Source organism: Bubalus kerabau, chromosome X, assembly GCF_029407905.1.
Source record: "Bubalus kerabau isolate K-KA32 ecotype Philippines breed swamp buffalo chromosome X, PCC_UOA_SB_1v2, whole genome shotgun sequence".
Lineage (NCBI taxonomy): Eukaryota > Metazoa > Chordata > Mammalia > Artiodactyla > Bovidae > Bubalus > Bubalus kerabau.
The window spans coordinates 71,401,431-71,421,497 of NC_073647.1; the positions used below are offsets into that span (position 1 = coordinate 71,401,431).

Genomic DNA, 20,067 nt, shown 5'->3' on the forward strand with positions numbered 1-20,067 from the left:
CCACTCCAGTATTCTGGCCTAGAGAATTCCATGGACTGTATAGTCCATGGGGTCGCAAAGAGTTGGACACGACTGAGTGACTTTCAGTGATTTTAGCTACCCTAGGCCTTCTGGAGCTTGTGTCCAGGAAATCAAGGTCTGGGTCAGGAGCAGTGATATTTGAATTTGTTCAGTGTAATGATTCTTGCTGTCATTAAGTTGACTATTATCAGTTCAGATTTACTGTGCTTAAAAGACACAAAATGCTTCCAAAGAATTTTGACTTTGGAAGTACATTAAAATACACACACACACACACACACACACACACATATATATATATACACACACACATATACATATATATATATATACACACACACACACATATATATACCTGGCTTGGAAAGCACCATTTGAAGGACAAAATGGTGACATTATCTTTGAACAAAAAGCCAGGTGCATACAGAGATCAAGAAACCAAAAGGTAACTGAATTCTTGTTATTAAAGGTGGTACCTCCAATAATGAATTTCCTGAACTTAGCCAAGAAATGGCTAATATCCTAATCTGTTTGGCATGATACTCATGAACATCACACTCTTATTTTATATAGAATAAAGCACAAAGACAATTATAGCCACTATGAGCGGCAGGCAACCTTTTCGGACAACCTGTCTGGTAGTCCCCCATCCTGGAAAGCTCTAGTCTTAACCACATCCCCATCAGCCTAGCAGCCCCCTGCTAACCACCCATATCTATAGTAATGGAAAACAATACGTGTAGGAGCTTCAGGTCCCCCAGGCTTGCTGAGAAATCCAGAGGACTTCTTTTGCTTAGCCAAATAAGGTCACATTTGGAAAAAACATTCAAAATATGTGTTCTAGCAACATGCATTTGTAGCCAATAGAATTTCATTGAAAACAAGGATTGGGAATACAATGAAAGTGAAGAAGGCAGGAACTAAAACCTTATTTCAGAAGTCTTTTTGTGCCAATATATAAAGGTACAAAGTGTAATCCTTGTCCAGTCATGCTGAGACCAAATTAGAAAGTTTGTCACTGATATCCCACCCCCCAATCTCTCCATTCAGATTTATTTTTCTATTTTCACAGGTTTCCATAATGTCCTATCACCTCCTCTATTAGAGGAAAACAATCCAATGTGTGTGTGTCTGTGTGTGTGTGTGTGTGTGCTCAGTCATGTCCAACTCCATTGACCCCATGGACTGCGACCCCACCAGGCTCCGCTGTCCATGGGATTTTCCCAGCAAGAATCAAGAGTGGATTGCCATTTCCTCCTCCAGGGGGTCTTCCCAACCCATTGATCAAACCCATGTCTCCTGCATCTCCTGCATTACAGGCAGATTCTTTACCAGTGAGCCACCAGAAGAGCCCCAAACGATCCAATAAATCCATTCAAATCAAAGTATTAGTCTCTTAGTAATGTTACTTTGAGTAAAGTACTAGACATGGGAAATGATCTAATTTTTTAAAAGGCTATTGTGTGGTTGAATGGTCAGGTTCTGGAACTTCTGGTATTAGACTTTTTTGGAATCCTAGCTCTGCCACTTGCCAGCTGTATGACAGTGGACAAGTTACCTTAAGCCTCAGTTTCATCACCCATATATGGAGTTCAATCAGTTTACTCGCTCAGTCATGTCCAACTCGTTGCGACCCCATACACTTGATAATACCTAATTTGTAGGCTTGGACTGAGGATTCAATGAGACCATTTATGTAAATTACCTGGTACAAAATAAGCATGGACTATATGATAGCTGCTATTGTTTGTATTTCAGAAGAGGAACATAGGGCTCTGGTAATATCATCCTAGAAGTTAGTATTCAAGATCCTTGTTCCAGTCTTGAATTCATCACCAATAAATAACAGAGTCCCAGTAAGATCTTTCCCCCAATAAGGTGAAGTGGTAAACCTGTTCACCTTATTGGGGGAAAGATCTTATTTCTATTTTGCTTTCCATTACATTACCTGCAGAATGCCTAGGCCATCATCATAATAAAAATAACAACATTAATAATAACAATAAACATTTATTGAGGAGTCATTAGGTGCCAGGCAAGCTCTTTTATGTGTATTAACTCATTTAATCTTCACAATAATTGTATGAGGTAGGTACTGTTATTATTCGCAATTTAAAATTAGTGAAGATACAGTGAGCTTAAGTAAATTTGCAGTACTTTTCTCTCAGAGCCCATGCTCTTACTTACCATGTTATAACTGAGCTTAATAAATACATGCTAAATTAATTAATGGATGGTAAACTCACCAATAAAAGAGTATCATGTATACCTTTTGTAACTTCTCTTTTTCCTTTCATGGCTTCCTTATTAAAGACAGAAAAATCAAATTTTTTTCTTCACTCTCTTCCCCGTCTCAAACATCATTCCCAAACACCAAGGAAAACAAGAAGCAGAAACAGTAAACCTCCACATCTAATGGTATTGCTGCTGCTGCTGCTAAGTCGCGTCAGTCGTGTCCGACTCTGTGCGACCCCATAGACGGCAGCCCACGAGGCTCCCCTGTCCCTGGGATTCTCCAGGCAAGAACACTGGAGTGGGTTGCCATTTCATTCTCCAGTGCATGAAACTGAAAAGTGAAAGTGAAGTCGCTGAGTCTTGTCTGACTCTTAGCGACCCCATGGAATGCGGCCCACCAGGCTCCTCTGTCTATGGGATTTTCCAGGCAAGAGTGCTGGAGTGGAGTGCCATTGCCTTCTCCACTAATGGTATTAGGAGACATCTATAATCTTGAACCACAGAATATGAAGATAGAAACCTGCTATAGCAGTGGTAACTGATTTAGCAGACTGGAGGGTGATTAAATTTAAGTACCTGAAGAGGTACTTAAATTGGTAAGCAACAAGGAGATTTGCCCCTGTGAAACCTGGAAGGGCTTAGGAGTTAGAGGCGCTATGCACAGAAGTGGGGGTTAGGCAGAGCACTAAAAGAGGGGTGTCTTTGAATGTGTGTGTACAGAACAGTTAGATTTCTGCCATCTACCTCTACCAAGGAGAGCCGAATCTCTGCAGGAAACAGGTTAAACTGATTTAGAGCAGCTCCAGAGCTGGAACACTTGACCCAAAGGACAGTGAAAATGAGGTGAGCCATAGAAAAATGAATGATGAAGCTAAAGAGTTCATACTTAATGATGAAAATCCCAGTCTACTTCTCCCAACATGGCTCCTAGAATAGTGACAACCAGGATTACAACTCCCAGGAAGGAGATCGAAGCATTCTTCTCTAAAGAAAGTGACTAGCCCAAGAGGCAAGATCTACAGATATTGACACGCACACAAAAAAACAGCTGGCAAGTCAATTCCCTGATACTGAAACCTACAGGTCAACATGCCCACCATGGACATAAACCTTCAAATCCTTCTTTTAAAGCTTCATTGTTAAATATAACCAGACAGCCAGGATCATCACTTAAGGAAAGCTTCCAAGATTAAATAGAGAGACCAAAACAAAGAAGCATGAAAAATTAGGAACTGAGAGAGACACAAAGAGCAAAGGAAAACTTCAAAGAAACTATAATGAGTATCTTCAGAGAAATAAGAGAAAATTTTGTATTATTGAAACAAAAGCAGGATGCTATAACAAAATAGAATCAAACAAGAATTAATTCTTGGAAATTAAAAACATGATAGCAAAAAAATTTAATCAGTAAAAGAGTCAGAACACAAAATTGAGGAACTCTTTCAGGAAAAACCACTAAAAACAAAGATGAGTGATACAAGGGAACTAATAAGACAATTCAAAAATTCAACCCAGAGAAAAAAATCAACCCAGGCAATCTTATATCAACTAATGGTATTTCCAGAAAGTACAAAGACAATGTTGTTGAGGAAATTATCAAAAAAAAAAAAGAAAGAAAATTTTCTAGGCAGAAGGAACTTCTAGATTAAAGGCCCTACCAAATGTACAGCACAATACATGTCAAAAATCCAGGCATAATCATGAAATTTCATTACATAAGGAATAAAGAGATAACCTTAAAAGTTTCCAGGGAAGATAAGGAGGAGTAAAAACACGTTACATCAAAGGATCAGGAAAAAGAATGACACTGGAGTTCTCAACACCAATGATGGAAATAAGACAAAGTGCCGTGTCTTCAAAGTGCTAATAGAAAATAATTTTTAATCTATATTTATGCCATGCTGTGCTAAGTCACTGGGAGAAGGCAATGGCACCCCACTCCAGTACTCTTGCCTGGAAAATCCCATGGACAGAGGAGCCTGGTAGGCTGCAGTCCATGGGGTCGCTAAGAGTCGGACACGACTGAGCAACTTCACTTTCACTTTTCACTTTCATGCATTGGAGGAGGAAATGGCAACCCACTCCAGTGTTCTTGCCTGGAGAATCCCAGGGACGGCGGGGCCTGGTGGGCTGCCGTCTATGGGGTCGCACAGAGTCGGACACGACTGAAACGACTTAGCAGCAGCAGCAGTGCTAAGTCACTTAGTTGTGTCCGACTCTTTGCAACCCTATGGACTGTAGCCCACCAGGCCCCTCTGTTCATGGGGATTCTCCAGGCAAGAATGCTGGAGTGGGTTACCTCCAGGGGATCTTCCCATCCCGGTGACTGAACCCGTGTCTTTTAAGTCTCCTGCATTGGCAGGTAGATTCTTTACCACTAGCATCACCTGGGAAGCCAACCTATATTTATGACAAGCTTAGTCAAACTATCAATCAATAGTGAAGCTAGAATAAAAGTTCACAGTGTAAAATTTTGAAAGTTTAACTCCTGTTTATCTTTCTCATAATCTGCTAAAGGATGTGCTCCACCAAAATGAGACCGTAAACAAGAAAATGGGAGTCATGAGAGTCATGAATAGTGAATCCAACACAGAAGAAAGAGAAAAAGGAATTTCCAGTGTGGCAAAAAGGAAGATCCTATCATAATAGTTGTACAGCAACCTTAGGGAGCAACAAGTTTAGATTGGAACAGGAGGACAGAGAGCCTTGGGAAAAACAAATGAAATTGATAAGGGATTTAACAGATTTTGCCATGTATAAAATTGTTTTGAAAGGATTCTATAGTTTTATCAGACAGTGCAGAAAGACTTGGAAATCCAAATTAAGGAAAAAAAATAAAAATAAAGCAATTATTAACTCCAGTAAAAATCAAAAGTTATAATTGAAATGAATTCTTACTATAGTATACCACATGGATTATTTATGAGTGATATTTAGACAGGTAAAATATTAAAAACATAAAATATGAATTTAACTAAAAGGTGTGACATAATTCTATTGAGAGTCTGAAGGAGGGTAAGAAAGTATATAAGAGTTAACAATCTTTAACTATAATAGGAAATGAGCAAATAATATCCAAAGTAGAGTAATCAAGAAACCAGTAGCAGTATGATATTTAGAAATATAAATACCACAATAGAGAACTAAAAGACATGAAAGTAGTTGTTTCTGATGAAGAGTGAGAGGAAGGCCTAGGGACTGCCTTGTTGATACAAAACATTTTAGTATTTCTTGACTTTTAAAACTATGTGCATGCATTGCTTTGATAATTTTGTTTGTTTGTTTTTTTAATTTTTTGGAGATGCAATTGTATAAACTAAAAGGATGCAAACCATTGCTTCAAGCAATATAGCCTCTATATTTGGAATTTTCAACTCCACTGGAAGTTATTGGGCAAGGGAAAAATATAGCCATCTTTCTCATATATTTGTTTACTCATTTACAATTTCTCTTTCATTAGAATTTAAGCCCCATAAGATTGGAAACAATTAATGTGCTAGTAAATATTAGCAATAGCTCTAAGAGAAGGGGAAAAACCTCTTATTTGTAGCATTTACCTCTTACTTGTAGCATTTACCAATTTATGTGGCATAAATATTCTCAACGCCTGATTCAATCTACCAATATGATGCCAGTGAACACAGTGTTGGGAAAAGAGGCACACAATTGGCTTTTATGAACTGGCTCCAATTCTACTGACAAAAATCCTGTCTTGTTTACTCTTATCTGAAATTCAGCATAGTGCAAGGCACATGGTATGTGCTTAATAAATAGCTGTTGATCTGTTGATTGAACAAGAAAAAAAAAACAAAACAGGAGTCCAGGGGTAAGCAAAGGAACTATTGAGCAATTCTTTGCCAATAATCATAAAACTTCAAGAGAGTAGGAAGCTGAGGTCAGACTGTAACTTAGAGGCTAGGTCACCATCAACAAATAAGGTCATTAACCAAAAACAAAAGGTGAAAAGGAAGTAGCTGTAAGTCAAGCACTCTGCTAGTCACTTTACCCATATTGCTTTGTTTAATCTTCCCAACAATCCTAAAAGCTGTAGATTACTATCCCACTTTACAGATGGTAAAATTGAGACTCAAAAATCTAAGTAATTTCCCCAAGGGTAGACAGCTAGCAAAAGGAAAAGCTGAGATTTAAACCAAGTTTGTCTAACTCTTTACCATATGCTCTTTCTGCTATACTAGCTGCCTTTAAAAATACCTTTTAGCACGGTAATTTAGGGGAAAGGGAGTTTTTGTTTATCAGAGATGCGAAAATAATTATCTTACACTTCTATCACTCTTTGGTTATGAAGGCAAAGCCAAGGCACCTGCAAAGTGGGGGCAGAAATGCATCTAAACAAGCTTTCTTTATATATAAGCTTTAGAGTCTTTGTTTTCGCTCTATTTCCTTGTCTAAAGCAGAGTACAGGCTGCCTAGCAACCAAACTAATGGTGTCTTTTTTTACCTTAATTACCTTATGTTTTCCACAGCTCAAAGAGATTGGATCAACTATTAAGAGTAAAAGGTCTGAAATTTTTGTATCAAAATATCTGCTCACATACACGTATTACACACACAGATACACACACCCATGTGTGCGTACACACACACACACTTCTTTCTATTTCCCTCAATCCTGTGATTAAAGTAAAAAAAATGATTTAGTCTTGTATCTATATGATACCATATCATTGGATAACAAGTACAAAAATTCACCATCTGGTTGCTTGCCTGTGAATACACCAAACAACTGGCTTGAGCAACCATTCTTGGCAGTCTGCAGGATTCTTGCCACTCTTTACCAAATCAATGAATTGTTTTTAATAAATATATGTGTATCTCCTAAAAGAAAGATTTATTATAAACTTATCAGTGGCAATAAAGTTCAAATCCAAAACTGTTAATATCTGTGCTAGTTACTTTTTTTTATTAGAACAAGAATCAGCAAAATCTTTGCTATCAATACTCAGGACAGAAAGAGATAAGAAAACCTAAGGTTGACCTTTCTATCCATTCAGATAGAAAGGCAGTGCACAGAATAAAGGAATACATAATATACACAAAGGAGAAGATCATGGAGAATGTGTTAGGCACAATCAATTGCCTACACGACAGCCTTCTTCCTTGCTAATGGAATCTCAATTTTAATTGTGCATACTTTTTCAGCAACCATAGGGTCAGTCACAATGGTCTCATTCTTCTTTCTAAATTATTCAATTTAGCATGAGTATGGGACATGACTGATCAGGAAAGTGTGGGGAGAAGTCTGCTTGAAGAGATTCTTGGCAAGATTTCCTCACTTTTAAAAAGAGACACAAGAAAGGGACATTTCTCAGTTCCGTTTGTAGACAGTTCCACTCGGATGTGCTATCTGGGACTGCAGCAGTCATCTTGGGACCAGGAGAGTAACCAGTATGAGGGCAAGCCAGCATGCTATGGTTGTAAAGTGAAAAAGTGAAAATAACCTGGCTCACTGATAATGTCATTGAACAGCTGAATTAACTGACCCTAAAGTCCCCATATCTTCCAGTTTTGAAAAAAAAAATTACTTGGGTTATTTTGTGTTGCGCTCTCTGTTAGTTACAGCCAGAGCATTATAACTAATACACTATGCTAGCAAATGCTAGAACTTTTCAACTTATTTATGTGCCATTCTAAATACTTCTGAAAATGAGTGCCTTCTATGTCTGGCCTCTAACCTACAAACAAAAACTCCCTCTGTATTTTTTCTGATGTAACTATCTTTGGCCTCCCCATCTTTCTTTCATATTCCTTGTCTTCTCCCTCTTTGTTTTTGTCTTTTGTCCATTTTTTGATCCATTTTGTTTTTGTCCATTCATTTCTCTGCTTTCTTCCTGTCCCCACTATTTTTTCTTCCACTAGTCCCTCTGGCTGTGATTTGAATCTGAAATATGTTTATACATATACTCAACTATACATATATATCTATATATTATTTCTTACATATTATTAGGGAGGAATTCTTCCCCATTCCCAAAGATTCCTTTCATATACAGACAGCCCTACTAGCAAAACAAACACCTAACTTCTTCACCACCTTACTCATTCCTTCCCACAAAGGAGGAGTGACTTTGACTGGTCCATTTGGAAAGAGAATTAAACATGTGTATCCCAGGCCATCCTAACTTATTTCTCTTAAGAGTGAGCTCCCTATAGGGAGTACATACTCCACTATGCTCTTCTAGGTTACACATTTAAGTGAAAGGCATGCCCTCATGGGGCAGGAACATAGGGGTCTGGTAATGCTGGTGACTAGATGGAGAAGGCTGATCAATCTTCAGATTCAATCGTGGGAAACTCAAATACACATAGACAGAAGCTGTATTCCCCAATACCAGCTTTATCAATAATAAAGCCAGTATCTTCTTACATACCAGCTCTTATTGTTGAATTGATCAGAACTTGGGTCAGAAATAGGATTCATTTTTACTAGGCTCCTTTGAACGGCACTTATATATATGTGTATATATATAATATGTATTTTAGCACTAGTATATATTAAAGTTTTGTGTCCCTATTCTTAAACACATTTTGTTTCTTTTTCATGGTTGTATGCTGTCATTATGGGTAGCTTGAAGATAAAAAATAAAAATAAAAACTCCAATAATGTGTCTTTGTTTTACAAAAGTTTTTTGCAAACAAAAGGTGTTTTTAACTTGTGTGCAGTTGCCTGTTATTGACTGAGTTTCCTCAGGAATAGAGGCACTTGATAGGAAAAATATTTACCTTCCTGATTTTTGAGTTTTTCTGATCATGATTAATTTGTGAATCTGCACTTACTTGATCTGACTCCAGCTTCTCAGGAATTTCACCTCTAGCTGCTGCCTCCTCAAAGGCTTGATAGAAGGTCTTTTCTTGGGACTCTACTGTGATGGTCAACACAGCATCATAGGCTTCCCGGAGTTTTGGGTTGTTCCTTAAAACCTGGTAGGGGATATGCTTATAAGGTAAACTGTAGAGCAGGGTGTCATAGGGAACAAAGACATAGGTGCCATCAGTCATTTGCAGATCGTGAGCCCATTCCAAGAGATGCGTCTGAGTCTCTCCCCCAATCAAAGTCGAATGCATACACATGATGATTACTGAAACCGACAAAGCAGGGAGGTTATGGCAGCAAAATGTTAGTAAGATACAGAACTAAACACTACAGATTGGGAGAAACAAATAAATGTACTATAACCAATTTGTAAATTATATCTATCTTATGTCTTCAAGATGAGCAAGATGTTGAAACCTTGAGCTGAGGCTGAGGTATTTTCAGGGACTCTGATTAGTCAATAGGGAAAAATCAGACATGTCTACAGGCTGCGGTGTCGAACACTAGATGGGAATAAGAACAAAGTTACCAAGTGGGAGGTAGCATAATGAAAGGCTTTGGAGTTAGAAGACCTAGGTTTATATCCTAATGTCACTACTTACTAGCTGTATGCCCACCCTTAGGTAAGTTACTTAACCTCTCTCTGCCTAAATATTTACTTCAGGGGATGGTAGTGATGACTGAAGGAGGAATCCATGTAATGGGCTTAACACACAGTGCTCGATAAATGGTGTATGTGTGTGTTAGTTTCTCAGTCATGTCCAACTCTTTGCGATCCCATGGATTGTAGCCAACCAGGCTCCTCTGTCCACAGGAATTCTCCAGGCAAGAATACTGGAGTGGGTAGCCATTCCCTTCTCCAGGGGATCTTCCCAACCCAAGGATCGAAACGGAGTCTCCTGATTGCAAGCAGATTCTTTAGTGGCTGAGCCACCAGGGAAGCCCTCAATAAATGGTAACTATTATTATACCTAAGAATAAGACACCTAGAAGAAGATGGGAGATTTTCCCATAGCCACTGTTGCTTTTTATTGCCTACCTCCAACAAACATACATTCTAACACATGTTGACCAAGTGTTCCCACACTTACCAAGGACATTATAGAACATGAATGGCACTAACTCATACTCTGCTATAATAATATTACAGGTGATCTGTTCAATTTTTGAAAATCCCACTTCATTATAATTGGAATTACTCTGCATTCACTCCAATTCTTCCTGGACTTATGAAACTATGTTGTTTCGCAAGGCTATGCTAGCATAGAGTGGATTGGCCACGGTTGAAGAATGGCAGCTAGATAATGAGACTGAAAGTCTTATATCCATTTTAGCCCTTGGCATGCTAAATGAGTTTAGTTTAAGTCCACTTGTGCTTCAGCGCCCACATCTTTAAAATGTAGATTCCAATGCATTTCACAGGTACATTGAGTGGTTTAATTAGATAATGCCTGGCAAGTACTCTGAGCTCCTTGAAGAAAGGCAAAGACCCTATTGCCATTGGTAAATATTAATTATACATGCTTACATGGAAACTTTAATCTCAGGAACTGAGTATGCTTAAACTACATTCAATGACTGATGTTGGGCATTTACATATTACTTCCTCTATTTTCAAAAATCTTTGCAGTTGTTAAATACCCCCAGAAAATTTCTTCTTTGAGGTAGAGCTAGTATCCTTCATTTTTTAAGGCATACCTAGTAAGTTATGAAGTTGATTTAAACACCAAACACACACACCCACCCACACATACACCATAACTTGAACTTTCAAATGACTTTTAGCTCCTTCAATATTATTATCCTGAGAGGTTCTACATATATTCTGATGCACAAACTTTCCATTGAATACTCTAGGGATATCTCGGGAGCTAGTTCATGAACCACACAAGGAATTCAACCTCCCTGATTCATAATCGCACATTGTATAATGGGGAAATTGAGTGGCAGGGAGGTCTGACAAGACTTTGGATTGGATTTAGAAGAAAAAATAGGACCGAAGGTCTAGAGTTCCCTAAATTTGGCTATACTATTAAATACGAATCATTGCTGTCAAGTTGGTACAGTCACATGTCCATTGAGGGGGAAAATTGAGTTTTGTCAGGTGCTTCAGGTAGCTGGCCAGTTCTTCCAACAGTACCTCTGGCAAGTAGGTTAGTATTGGCATCTTTCTTCTACAAAGACAGATTAGTTGATGAGACCAAGGTTACCCAAGAAAGATAAAGTTCATTTAATAACTTGTGCATGCATGCTGAGCTAAGTCACTTCAGTCGTGTCTGACTCTTTGTGACACTATGGACAGTAGCCCGCCAGGCTCCTCTGTCCATGGGAATCTCCAGGCAAGAATACTGGAGTGGGTTGCCATTTCCTTCTCCAGGGATCTTCCCAACCCAGGGATTGAACTGAGGTCTGTTATGTCTACCTGCATTGGCAGGCGGGTCCTTTACTACTAGCGCCACCTGGGAAAGGAATATTAAAATTACTTCACTGAATGGAAAACATATAAAACTAAGTGCTTCGTGTTGGTTGAAATACAACAAATATTTTAACATACACTATGTGTACCGGGTGCTGCGGTGTGCCAGCCAGATGCAACCTTCAGTAATGAAACATTCTTTCTCCTAGCTTTTGGGAATGTTTGGAGATAATAGCTGATACCTCCCTGGGAACTGGCCTCAGGTGAGGAGAACCACCTTTCCCAAGATTGTATCCCCTTAGTAGTGTACTGGAGCCGGCTCATGCTGGTTCACAAGAGCCAATGGTTATATTTTCAGGGATTTTCTGAGCTAGTTAATGTCATGTTGGTAGCTTGAAATTGGCCATGGTGGGCATTACAAAACCATGGGAATCAGCAAATGCTACAAATCAGGGCTTTTCCCTCCTCCCCCATAAACTGGCTGTTAAACAATTATTATCACACTGTGAAATGAAAATATCTCCTGCCATATTAATCAGCAAGAAATGTCACAGCCATCAGCGATTTCTGGCCTCCAAATGTGAATGAGGGCTTCCAAAACTGCAATCCACCGGATGCTGCCGCCCCCCACCATAATTGCTGAGGAGCTGGGGATGCAAGAAGCAAGGTGAACAAGGACACAGGATTGCCCCTGAAGGCTGAGCTGCATGTGAAGGGAGTGAATCCAGCAAGCCCAGAGGCTTGCATCTGCCCTTACACAGCATGCTAAATTCCTTAACTTGATACCTGATCTTTGATGATCAGACTGCCTGCTCCCCTTGTCACAAACTTGTATATAGCCTGACTTCCCCTCCTGCCTCCTTGGAGCAGTTTTGTCAGAGCTACTGAGATGCTGTCTTCCAGGCTCAGAGTCCTGAACATTCCCACCAAATAAAATAACTCTCTACTTTAAGGTTGTGACTATCTTTTTTAAGTCAACAACACTGCATGCCTTTCTCTGCATCAGCCTATGCCCAGTGACTGGTCAATATGGAGGCATAAAGGCCAACACTCCTTAATTCTGGACAATTCTGAAAGGCCATCCCAGCTGCAGAGTTCCCCCTGGGACTGGCTGGGACCTTTGTTGTGGCTGCATGACAGTTTAATTTCTCTCTTTCCAACCCTACTGCTGTCTCTCCTTTACAGACGTTGTCCTTGAAAGCAATCCCCCAATAAGCTTCCTGCAGACAAACCTCCATCTGCCATACTTTTTTTTCCAGGGTACCAACTTATGACACTGGTTTAGATCCCCACTGTACACTGAACTGACATCCATCATGGCACTTACAAGATGTATTGCCCTTATTTATTTATGTCAGCCTCTACTATGAAACCATGAGTTCCCTGAAGCAAAAAAAAAAAACTGTATTTTATTTATTTCTGTATCCTGGTACATAATTATGCACCAAGTATACAATGAATATTTGAAAATTTCAGAAACAGAAGTTATGAATTGGGTATCTTTTGTGGGTTCCTTGAGATGTGAGACATGGGCATTTCAGATTGTTAGTGTGGAGGAACAATTCAAAGGGATATTTGCTGGGCAGGTAGATACTAACATGCCTGTCTTTAATGCTTGTGCCATTAACTATGCTCAAGACCTTACCCTCAACCTGAACCTCTACTTTTAATTTGCCTTTCATTGGCCCACACGGAGGTCATTTCAGGCAAAGAGTCAGAATTTTTATGACTGGAAAGACTCTTTGAGACCATCTACCTCCTCTTACTCCCTCATTATTTTACAGATGATGAAATGGAAGACTCAAGAGGGAACAATTACAGTATACTCTATTTTTTGCAAGGTAAGACTTTGCTATTGAACATGATTAAAACAGAAAGCATAAATACTGAATTCAAACAACACCAGCTTAATTTAATAGATTGTGTGCTTTGTGAATAAGGATTTATGGATGCACCTGTTCTACATGATTATTTTAATAAATAGCTTTATTATCTCAAAATGACATTCATTAAAATGGGATTTTACCTGTAAGTTGTCAGGAAAGGATTAGTAGACAGAAACCCTAAATCCTTGGCAAGGTCTAGGTCAACAGGTAATCATTGAATAATATTAATCTGTAAGTTTCCGTCCTGATTGTTAACTGTCAAGCCACTCTATGGCCTAAACAAGGACCAGGAAATACATCCTCCTGAGCTCCCATCTCACCAGGATGTGATACTAGCACTTTCTCTGAGCCACCTGAGCCCCACTTGAGTTGTCTAACAGCTATGTCTTCATACTGTGGTACCCACTATGGCAGGGTGCTCAGAACCCTTCAATGCTAGCAGCAGAAAATGTCATGAAACTCTAGAAGCTAATTCCCAAGTCACTCAACTCCTACTTCTCTTCCTATATTACAATACTCTATCTAATACTTCCTTGAGATATAGAAACTGTGTTTCTCCAAAAGCAAAGTTTACTTCTCCCAGATTCCTGGCTATAGAGTGCTTAGTGGAGGAATCTGAGCCCAGTCTCACATCTTGTGAGATGAAAATGTTTTCACTAGCTAGTGCTGAAGAAGTTCTTAGAAGTCCTATTCACACTGTGAATAGCCTACAACACTGCTCCCAATCCACAGAAACCCTCCATTCTACTGTCCTTGATTTTCATTTTAACCTTTTGTGACATTTCCTACCACTGCTACTGCTAAGTCGCTTCAGTCGTGTCCGACTCTGTGCGACCCCATAGACGGCAGCCCACCAGGCTCCCCCGTCCCTGGGATTCTCCAGGCAAGAACACTGGAGTGGGTTGCCATTTCCTTCTCCAATACATGAAAGTGAAAAGTGAAAGTGAAGTCGCTCAGTCCTGTCCAACTCTTAGTGACCCCATGGACTGCAGCCTACCAGGCTCCTCCATCCATGGGATTTTCCAGGCAAGAGTACTGGAGTGAGGTGCCATTGCCTTCCCCGTTCCTACCACTAGCATTCATCTTAACCTATTTCATGTTAATGGATATTGAGAGAGATGGGAGAGAATAAGCAGTCCAGAGTGGGAAGGGGGTATCCAGTGTGATTTATCCCAGGTCTCACATTCCCCCAGGATTCACACCCATGAGGCCACAGCCTGATAGAAGTAGATTCACACCATTCTCCTCTCAGCTCTCCCCTACCCACTCTATAAAAAGGATACATAACTAGAATCTGCATGTTTCCCAACCACCACCCCAAAGTGTGATTCAGTGCAAGATGCCCTCAAAAACCATACTTTTAGAACACCACAGTACATGATGTGTGGTTATTTCTATCAATTAAGGACACCACACACATTTTTAGCCTTAAGTCCTGAGACCACCACTTACGTACCTGCCACCAGTGTTGAACTGGTTCAAGTAGCTCAGCATGCTGTCAGACACATATTACATTCAATGGCCATTCTGTCTGTATTAGATCATGCTTTTTCATACCCAGTAAAACTGTTATTACAAGTACTTTTACTGCCTTCACATTACTGCCCAGCTTACATTTTTAATATTCCTTCATATCTTGCAACATATGTTTTGTTCAACTTTTCCTAAACTGCTATGCAGATGTGTGTGTGTGTGTATGTTCAAACACACACAAGAGTTGTGTCTGACTCTTTTGAATCCCATGGACTGTAGGCCGCCAGGCTCCTCTGTCCATTGGATTTTCCAGGCAAGAATACTGGAGTGGGTTGCCATTTCCTTCTCCAGGGGATCTTCCTGACCCAGGCATCAAACCCGTGTCTCCTGCATTGGAAGGCAGATTCTTTACCACTGAGCCACCAAGGAAGCCCAGATGAGGGCTTTTAAACGCAGGAAGCCTAGATGTTTATAGATTTTCTCTTGGGCTGGGTCTTCAATAATTATATCATCACTGATAGCAGACCCATTCATGAGAGCAAGTTGTCCTTTCACCATTCACATTGATTTACATTTAACTATACGAAATTCCCTATCAGCACTAAGGTTCTTGGTCATAGTATTATACTATCACTATTATTACTACTGTAGGAAAAATGGGATAATGTTTATCACTTGGAGGCACTTAAAATAATTTTATCAGTGGGACCAAAAGTTAAGAGAGAAAAATGGAAGGGCTGCATTATACACCATGGAACACAGGATCTTAAGTGAGTATGCCTTAGGGGCATTCCTCAAGTACATAAGAGGCAGTAGAGCTTAAGTCTTTCATTAAACCAGTGATTCTCAAAGTATGATCCCCAAACCATCAGCATCAGCACTACCTTGAGCTGGTTAGAAATGCAAATTCTAGGGCTCTATTCTAGCCTCCCCCCCCCCCCCCGCCAAGTCAGAAACTCTGGAGGAGGGATGTAAGCCTTCCAGGGGATTCTGCCCACACTTAGGTTTGGGAGGCACTACTTTAGATTAACCTGAATACTTAGCCTAGCCCTCCTACTCACTAGTTACGTGATATTGGGCAACTATTTAACCTCTCTTAGCCTCCAAATCAGAGAAGGCAATGACAACCCACTCCAGTACTCTTGCCTGGAAAATCCCATGGATGGAGGAGCCTGGTAGGCTGCAGTCCATGGGGTCGCAAAGAGTCGGACACGACTGAGCGATTTCACTTTCACTTTTCACTTTCATGCATTGGAGAAGGAGATGGCAACCCACTCCAGTGTTCTTGCCTGGAGAATCCCAGGGACAGAGGAGCCTGGTGGGCTGCCGTCTATGGGGTCGCACAGAGTCGGACACGACTGAAGCGACTTAGCAGCAGCAGCAGCAGCAGCATCTTTCACACTTTCCAAAGCACCAAACTCCTCTTGTTTAACTTTGTCCCAACTTCAGGCAGACTACAGTCAACATCTCCCAAAGCTTCCTGTGCAAAATTGCTGATTCCCACTCTTTCAACACCATCTTCTGTTGTTACCCATTCGTGTTTTCCTGTGAATTTCCGCACCGACAGCACAGCGGGGCCGGTTCTCAGTGCCCGGACGGCACCCGCCCGCAGTCCCCAGGGCCGTGGCGAGCAGGGTGCGCTGGGTGCCAAGATGGAGCACAGGCTGCCGACCGTGGCCCGCAAGCTCTGCACCCCTCGCAGCGCCATGTTTGCATGGGTGCAGAGGGTCTCCACGCGGCACCTAGAGCACTCCGGCTGGCGGGGGCGGGGCAGGCCCCCAGATCATCTCTTTTGTGTCTGTTTTTATAAGGGCGCTAATCCCATTCATGAGGGCTCCACATCTAATGGTATTGCTGCTGCTACTGCTGCTGAGTCGCTTCAGTCGTGTCCGACTCTGTGCGACCCCATAGACTGCAGCCCACCAGGCTCCTCTGTCCCTGGGATTCTCCAGGCAAGAACACTGGAGTGGGTTGCCATTTCCTTCTCCAATGCATGAAAGTGAAAAGTGAAAGTGAAGTCGCTCAGTCGTGTCCGACTCTTAGCGACCCCATGGACTGCAGCCTACCAGGTTCCTCCATCCATGGGATTTTCCAGGCAAGAGTACTGGAGTGGGGTGCCATTGCCGCAGCAGCAGCCTCCAAATCTCATCCATGAAAGTGAAAGTGTTAGTCACTAAGTCCTGTCCAACTCTTTGCAACCCCATGAACTGTAGCCCATCAGGCTCCTCTGTCCATGGGATTCTCCAGGCAAGAATATTGGAGTGGGTAGCCATTCACTTCTTCATGGGATCTTTCCTACCCAGGGTTCAAACCTGAGTCTCCTGCATTGCAGGCAGATTCTTTACCAGCCTTCGTCCACTCACTAGTTATGTGGTATTGGGCAAGTATTTAATCTCTCTTAGACTCCAAAGTCTCACCCATAAAGTGCATTTAATAGTAATTGGCCTTAGTTTACAGGGCTGTTGCAAAAATTGAATGAGATGGTCCATATAAAACCCTTGCAAAATGACTAACATATAATAAATACTCAATAAATATTAGCTTTTATCATGTTGTCATTATTACTGGTGGGTTTGTGTTTTTTTGTTGTTTTTTTTTTTTTTGGTGTGTGTGTGGTACGGCGAGGGAGGTGGGAGGAGGGTTCGGGATGGGGAACACATGTATACCTGTGGTAGATTCATGTTGATGTATGGCAAAACCAATACAATATTGTAAAGTAATTAACCTCCAATTAAAATAAATTTATATTAAAAAAAAAAAGAATCTTCAACAGATGGCAGAGGCTGGCCAGATCCCTGACAATGAGGTAGTAATAAGGTATCTGATTTTGGAAGAACAAGAGAAAGACATTCTGACAGTGTCCTAGTTACTGAACATCATATTGTAACTAAGCATTCCCAATTTGGAAGGATTTAAAGGAATCCCCAAATGGTTCAACAGCCTGGTAAACCCAAATTGAAAGGATTTCACAATCAGCCAAGCATTGATAGGCAAAAAGGTGAGGAGAAGGGAAGAGGGATTGAAATAGCCATTTGAAAAGTTCTCTAAAGAGCTTTTCAGTGGGGCCTCCTGCTAGTCTTTGTGAGAATTAGCAAAAGAACTTCTGGGTAATTGCAATTCCACAGGTGCTCAGCCTGTGAGAGATGCTTTTTCCTGCCACTGGATCAAAACCTCCAACAGAACTCATGGTTTAAGGAGTGGAGAGTGAACGAATTTTGGCCCTCATGTCCACTCAGCTAGGTTCCCTTGTGTAGGGCCAACTTCCATAACCACACACAGCAGCCCTGACCATAAGTTGAGGCCTTTGTCTTTGATCAATATCTCTCCTTTATGACTTTTTTGGAAACAAAGATAATTGGTAATTGCCTCTGAAGCTTAAAGGAAATGAGCTGACAATCTGGGAGAAACGGAATACCGACTTCTCTGGGACTTCATTTACCCCATTCTTTGATTTTAATGATGTCTGTATCTACCTACTTGTTATGTGAGATCCACAGGTGTTGTAAAACTTAAAAGAGAATACCTTTTCTCCTGGATAACCCAGAGGATTAAATGACATTATCTATATGCAAATACCTTGTAAACTGTAGAGTTTTCATTGTCTCAGTGGCAGCCTCTAATAACGCCCCAGCTGTTTCCCCTTCCAAAAGCCCACAACCATTATTACTGTTATGATCATCTTTACAATTAAATTTTATCATTGTCTTGCCATTGTGTAAGCACAATTTAGACCGGTTTCTAAGAAAGACATTCCTTCTGACTCCAGTAAGGTGCCAGTGAGCACTCATGCTTATGCTCACGTTCAGTCACTCAGTCGTGTCCGACTCTTTGCAACCCTATGGACTGCAGCCCACCAGGCTCCTCTGTCCATGGGATCCTCCAGGCAAGAATACTGGAGTGGGTTGCCATTTCCTTCTCCAGGGGCTCTTCCCGACCCAAGGATTGAACCCATGTCTCCTGCCTTAGCAGCAGATTCTTTACAACTGAGCCACCCAGGAGCCCAGTGAGCACCAGAAACATAAATTTATGTGAAAGAGAAGTGGCATACGAGCCAGTAATAAGCTAACTTTCTCTACCCTCGCTCCCCACCACTACGTCTCACTGCCACCACCACTGTCACGTGGGGCTGTGCTCACTGTTATTGTGAGCAGGTCAGACGAAATCAGTCTTCCAACTATTTCCATTACTTCCAAACATTGCCAGTCCTCTCCAAAGGAAGGGATCCCTTTCTACTATATTTTGTACATCCCAAAAGGTCCTACCCTGAAGGTTTGTTTGCGGGTCCACAGTGTTAAGAAGTAGCTTCATATCCAGCAGAATAAGGAAGAGGCTAGGTCCTGCCTTGCTCAGTCCTTCTCAGCTGAGGTCACCACAAAAACCTTAGTGCTTTTTCGGTTATGATAGTTAACAGCTAGGAATACTATTACCGCATTATACTATACTGTATAAATACTATATACAGTATTACCATATTTCTAGTCCCAGTCAAAAGGTGCTAGAAAATGAGCTAGAAATGTCAACCACAAATTGGCACTTGTCATGGGTGCTTGCCATCTACCTCTACAAGGATTGAATCATGTGCCGCTCCAGCTGCTGACCTTCAACACCCCTTGAAGGAGTTCAGGGTGGAAAGCAGAGATGAGGCACTCTGTGCTCCAGCAAACTGGCAGGACAGGTCCTCAGATAGTTAGATATTTTCAGGAGCTAACTTTATGACCCCAATTCTTGTATCTCCTCGTATCTAGAAAAGCACTAAAATCATTCATGGTGATGGCTGTTTCTTAAGACTAGCATAGGCTTCCCAAGACCAGCAGAAACTTTCTACAAAAAAATATGTGCTTGATTGCATGTACTCCTCCTTCACCAAAATCACATATATACTGTCCTTTCCCCTTGCCTCTTTGGAGCAGTTTCTCAGAGATATCTGAGGTGCTCTCTCCCGGGCTGCTGTCCTCATATTGCCCCAGATAAAACTTAACTCGCAACTCTCACATTGTGTGTGTGTGTGTGTGTTTTAGTCAACAGAGATTTGATCTAGTATGTGCTGAATCTGGTGTACTGTAACTGTCCTCACTTGTTCTGTTGGCCCAATCCATACTCATTGGGGCTTCCCTCATAGCTCAGTCAGTAAAGAATCTGCCTGCAATGCAGGAGACCCGGGTTCGATTTCTGGGTCAGGAAGATCCCGTGGAGGTGAAAACGGC

At 41.1% G+C, this 20,067-nt stretch overlaps 1 protein-coding gene across 1 annotated transcript in view; it reads right to left on the reverse strand.

The window, feature by feature from the left end:
• Positions 1-20,067, reverse strand: part of GUCY2F (guanylate cyclase 2F, retinal) — a 136,406-nt gene that overhangs the window by 73,123 nt on the left and 43,216 nt on the right. The window contains exon 4 of the mRNA XM_055563131.1: positions 9,052-9,353. Coding sequence (XP_055419106.1) covers positions 9,052-9,353 — 302 coding nt within the window. The remainder of the gene's footprint in view (positions 1-9,051; positions 9,354-20,067) is intronic.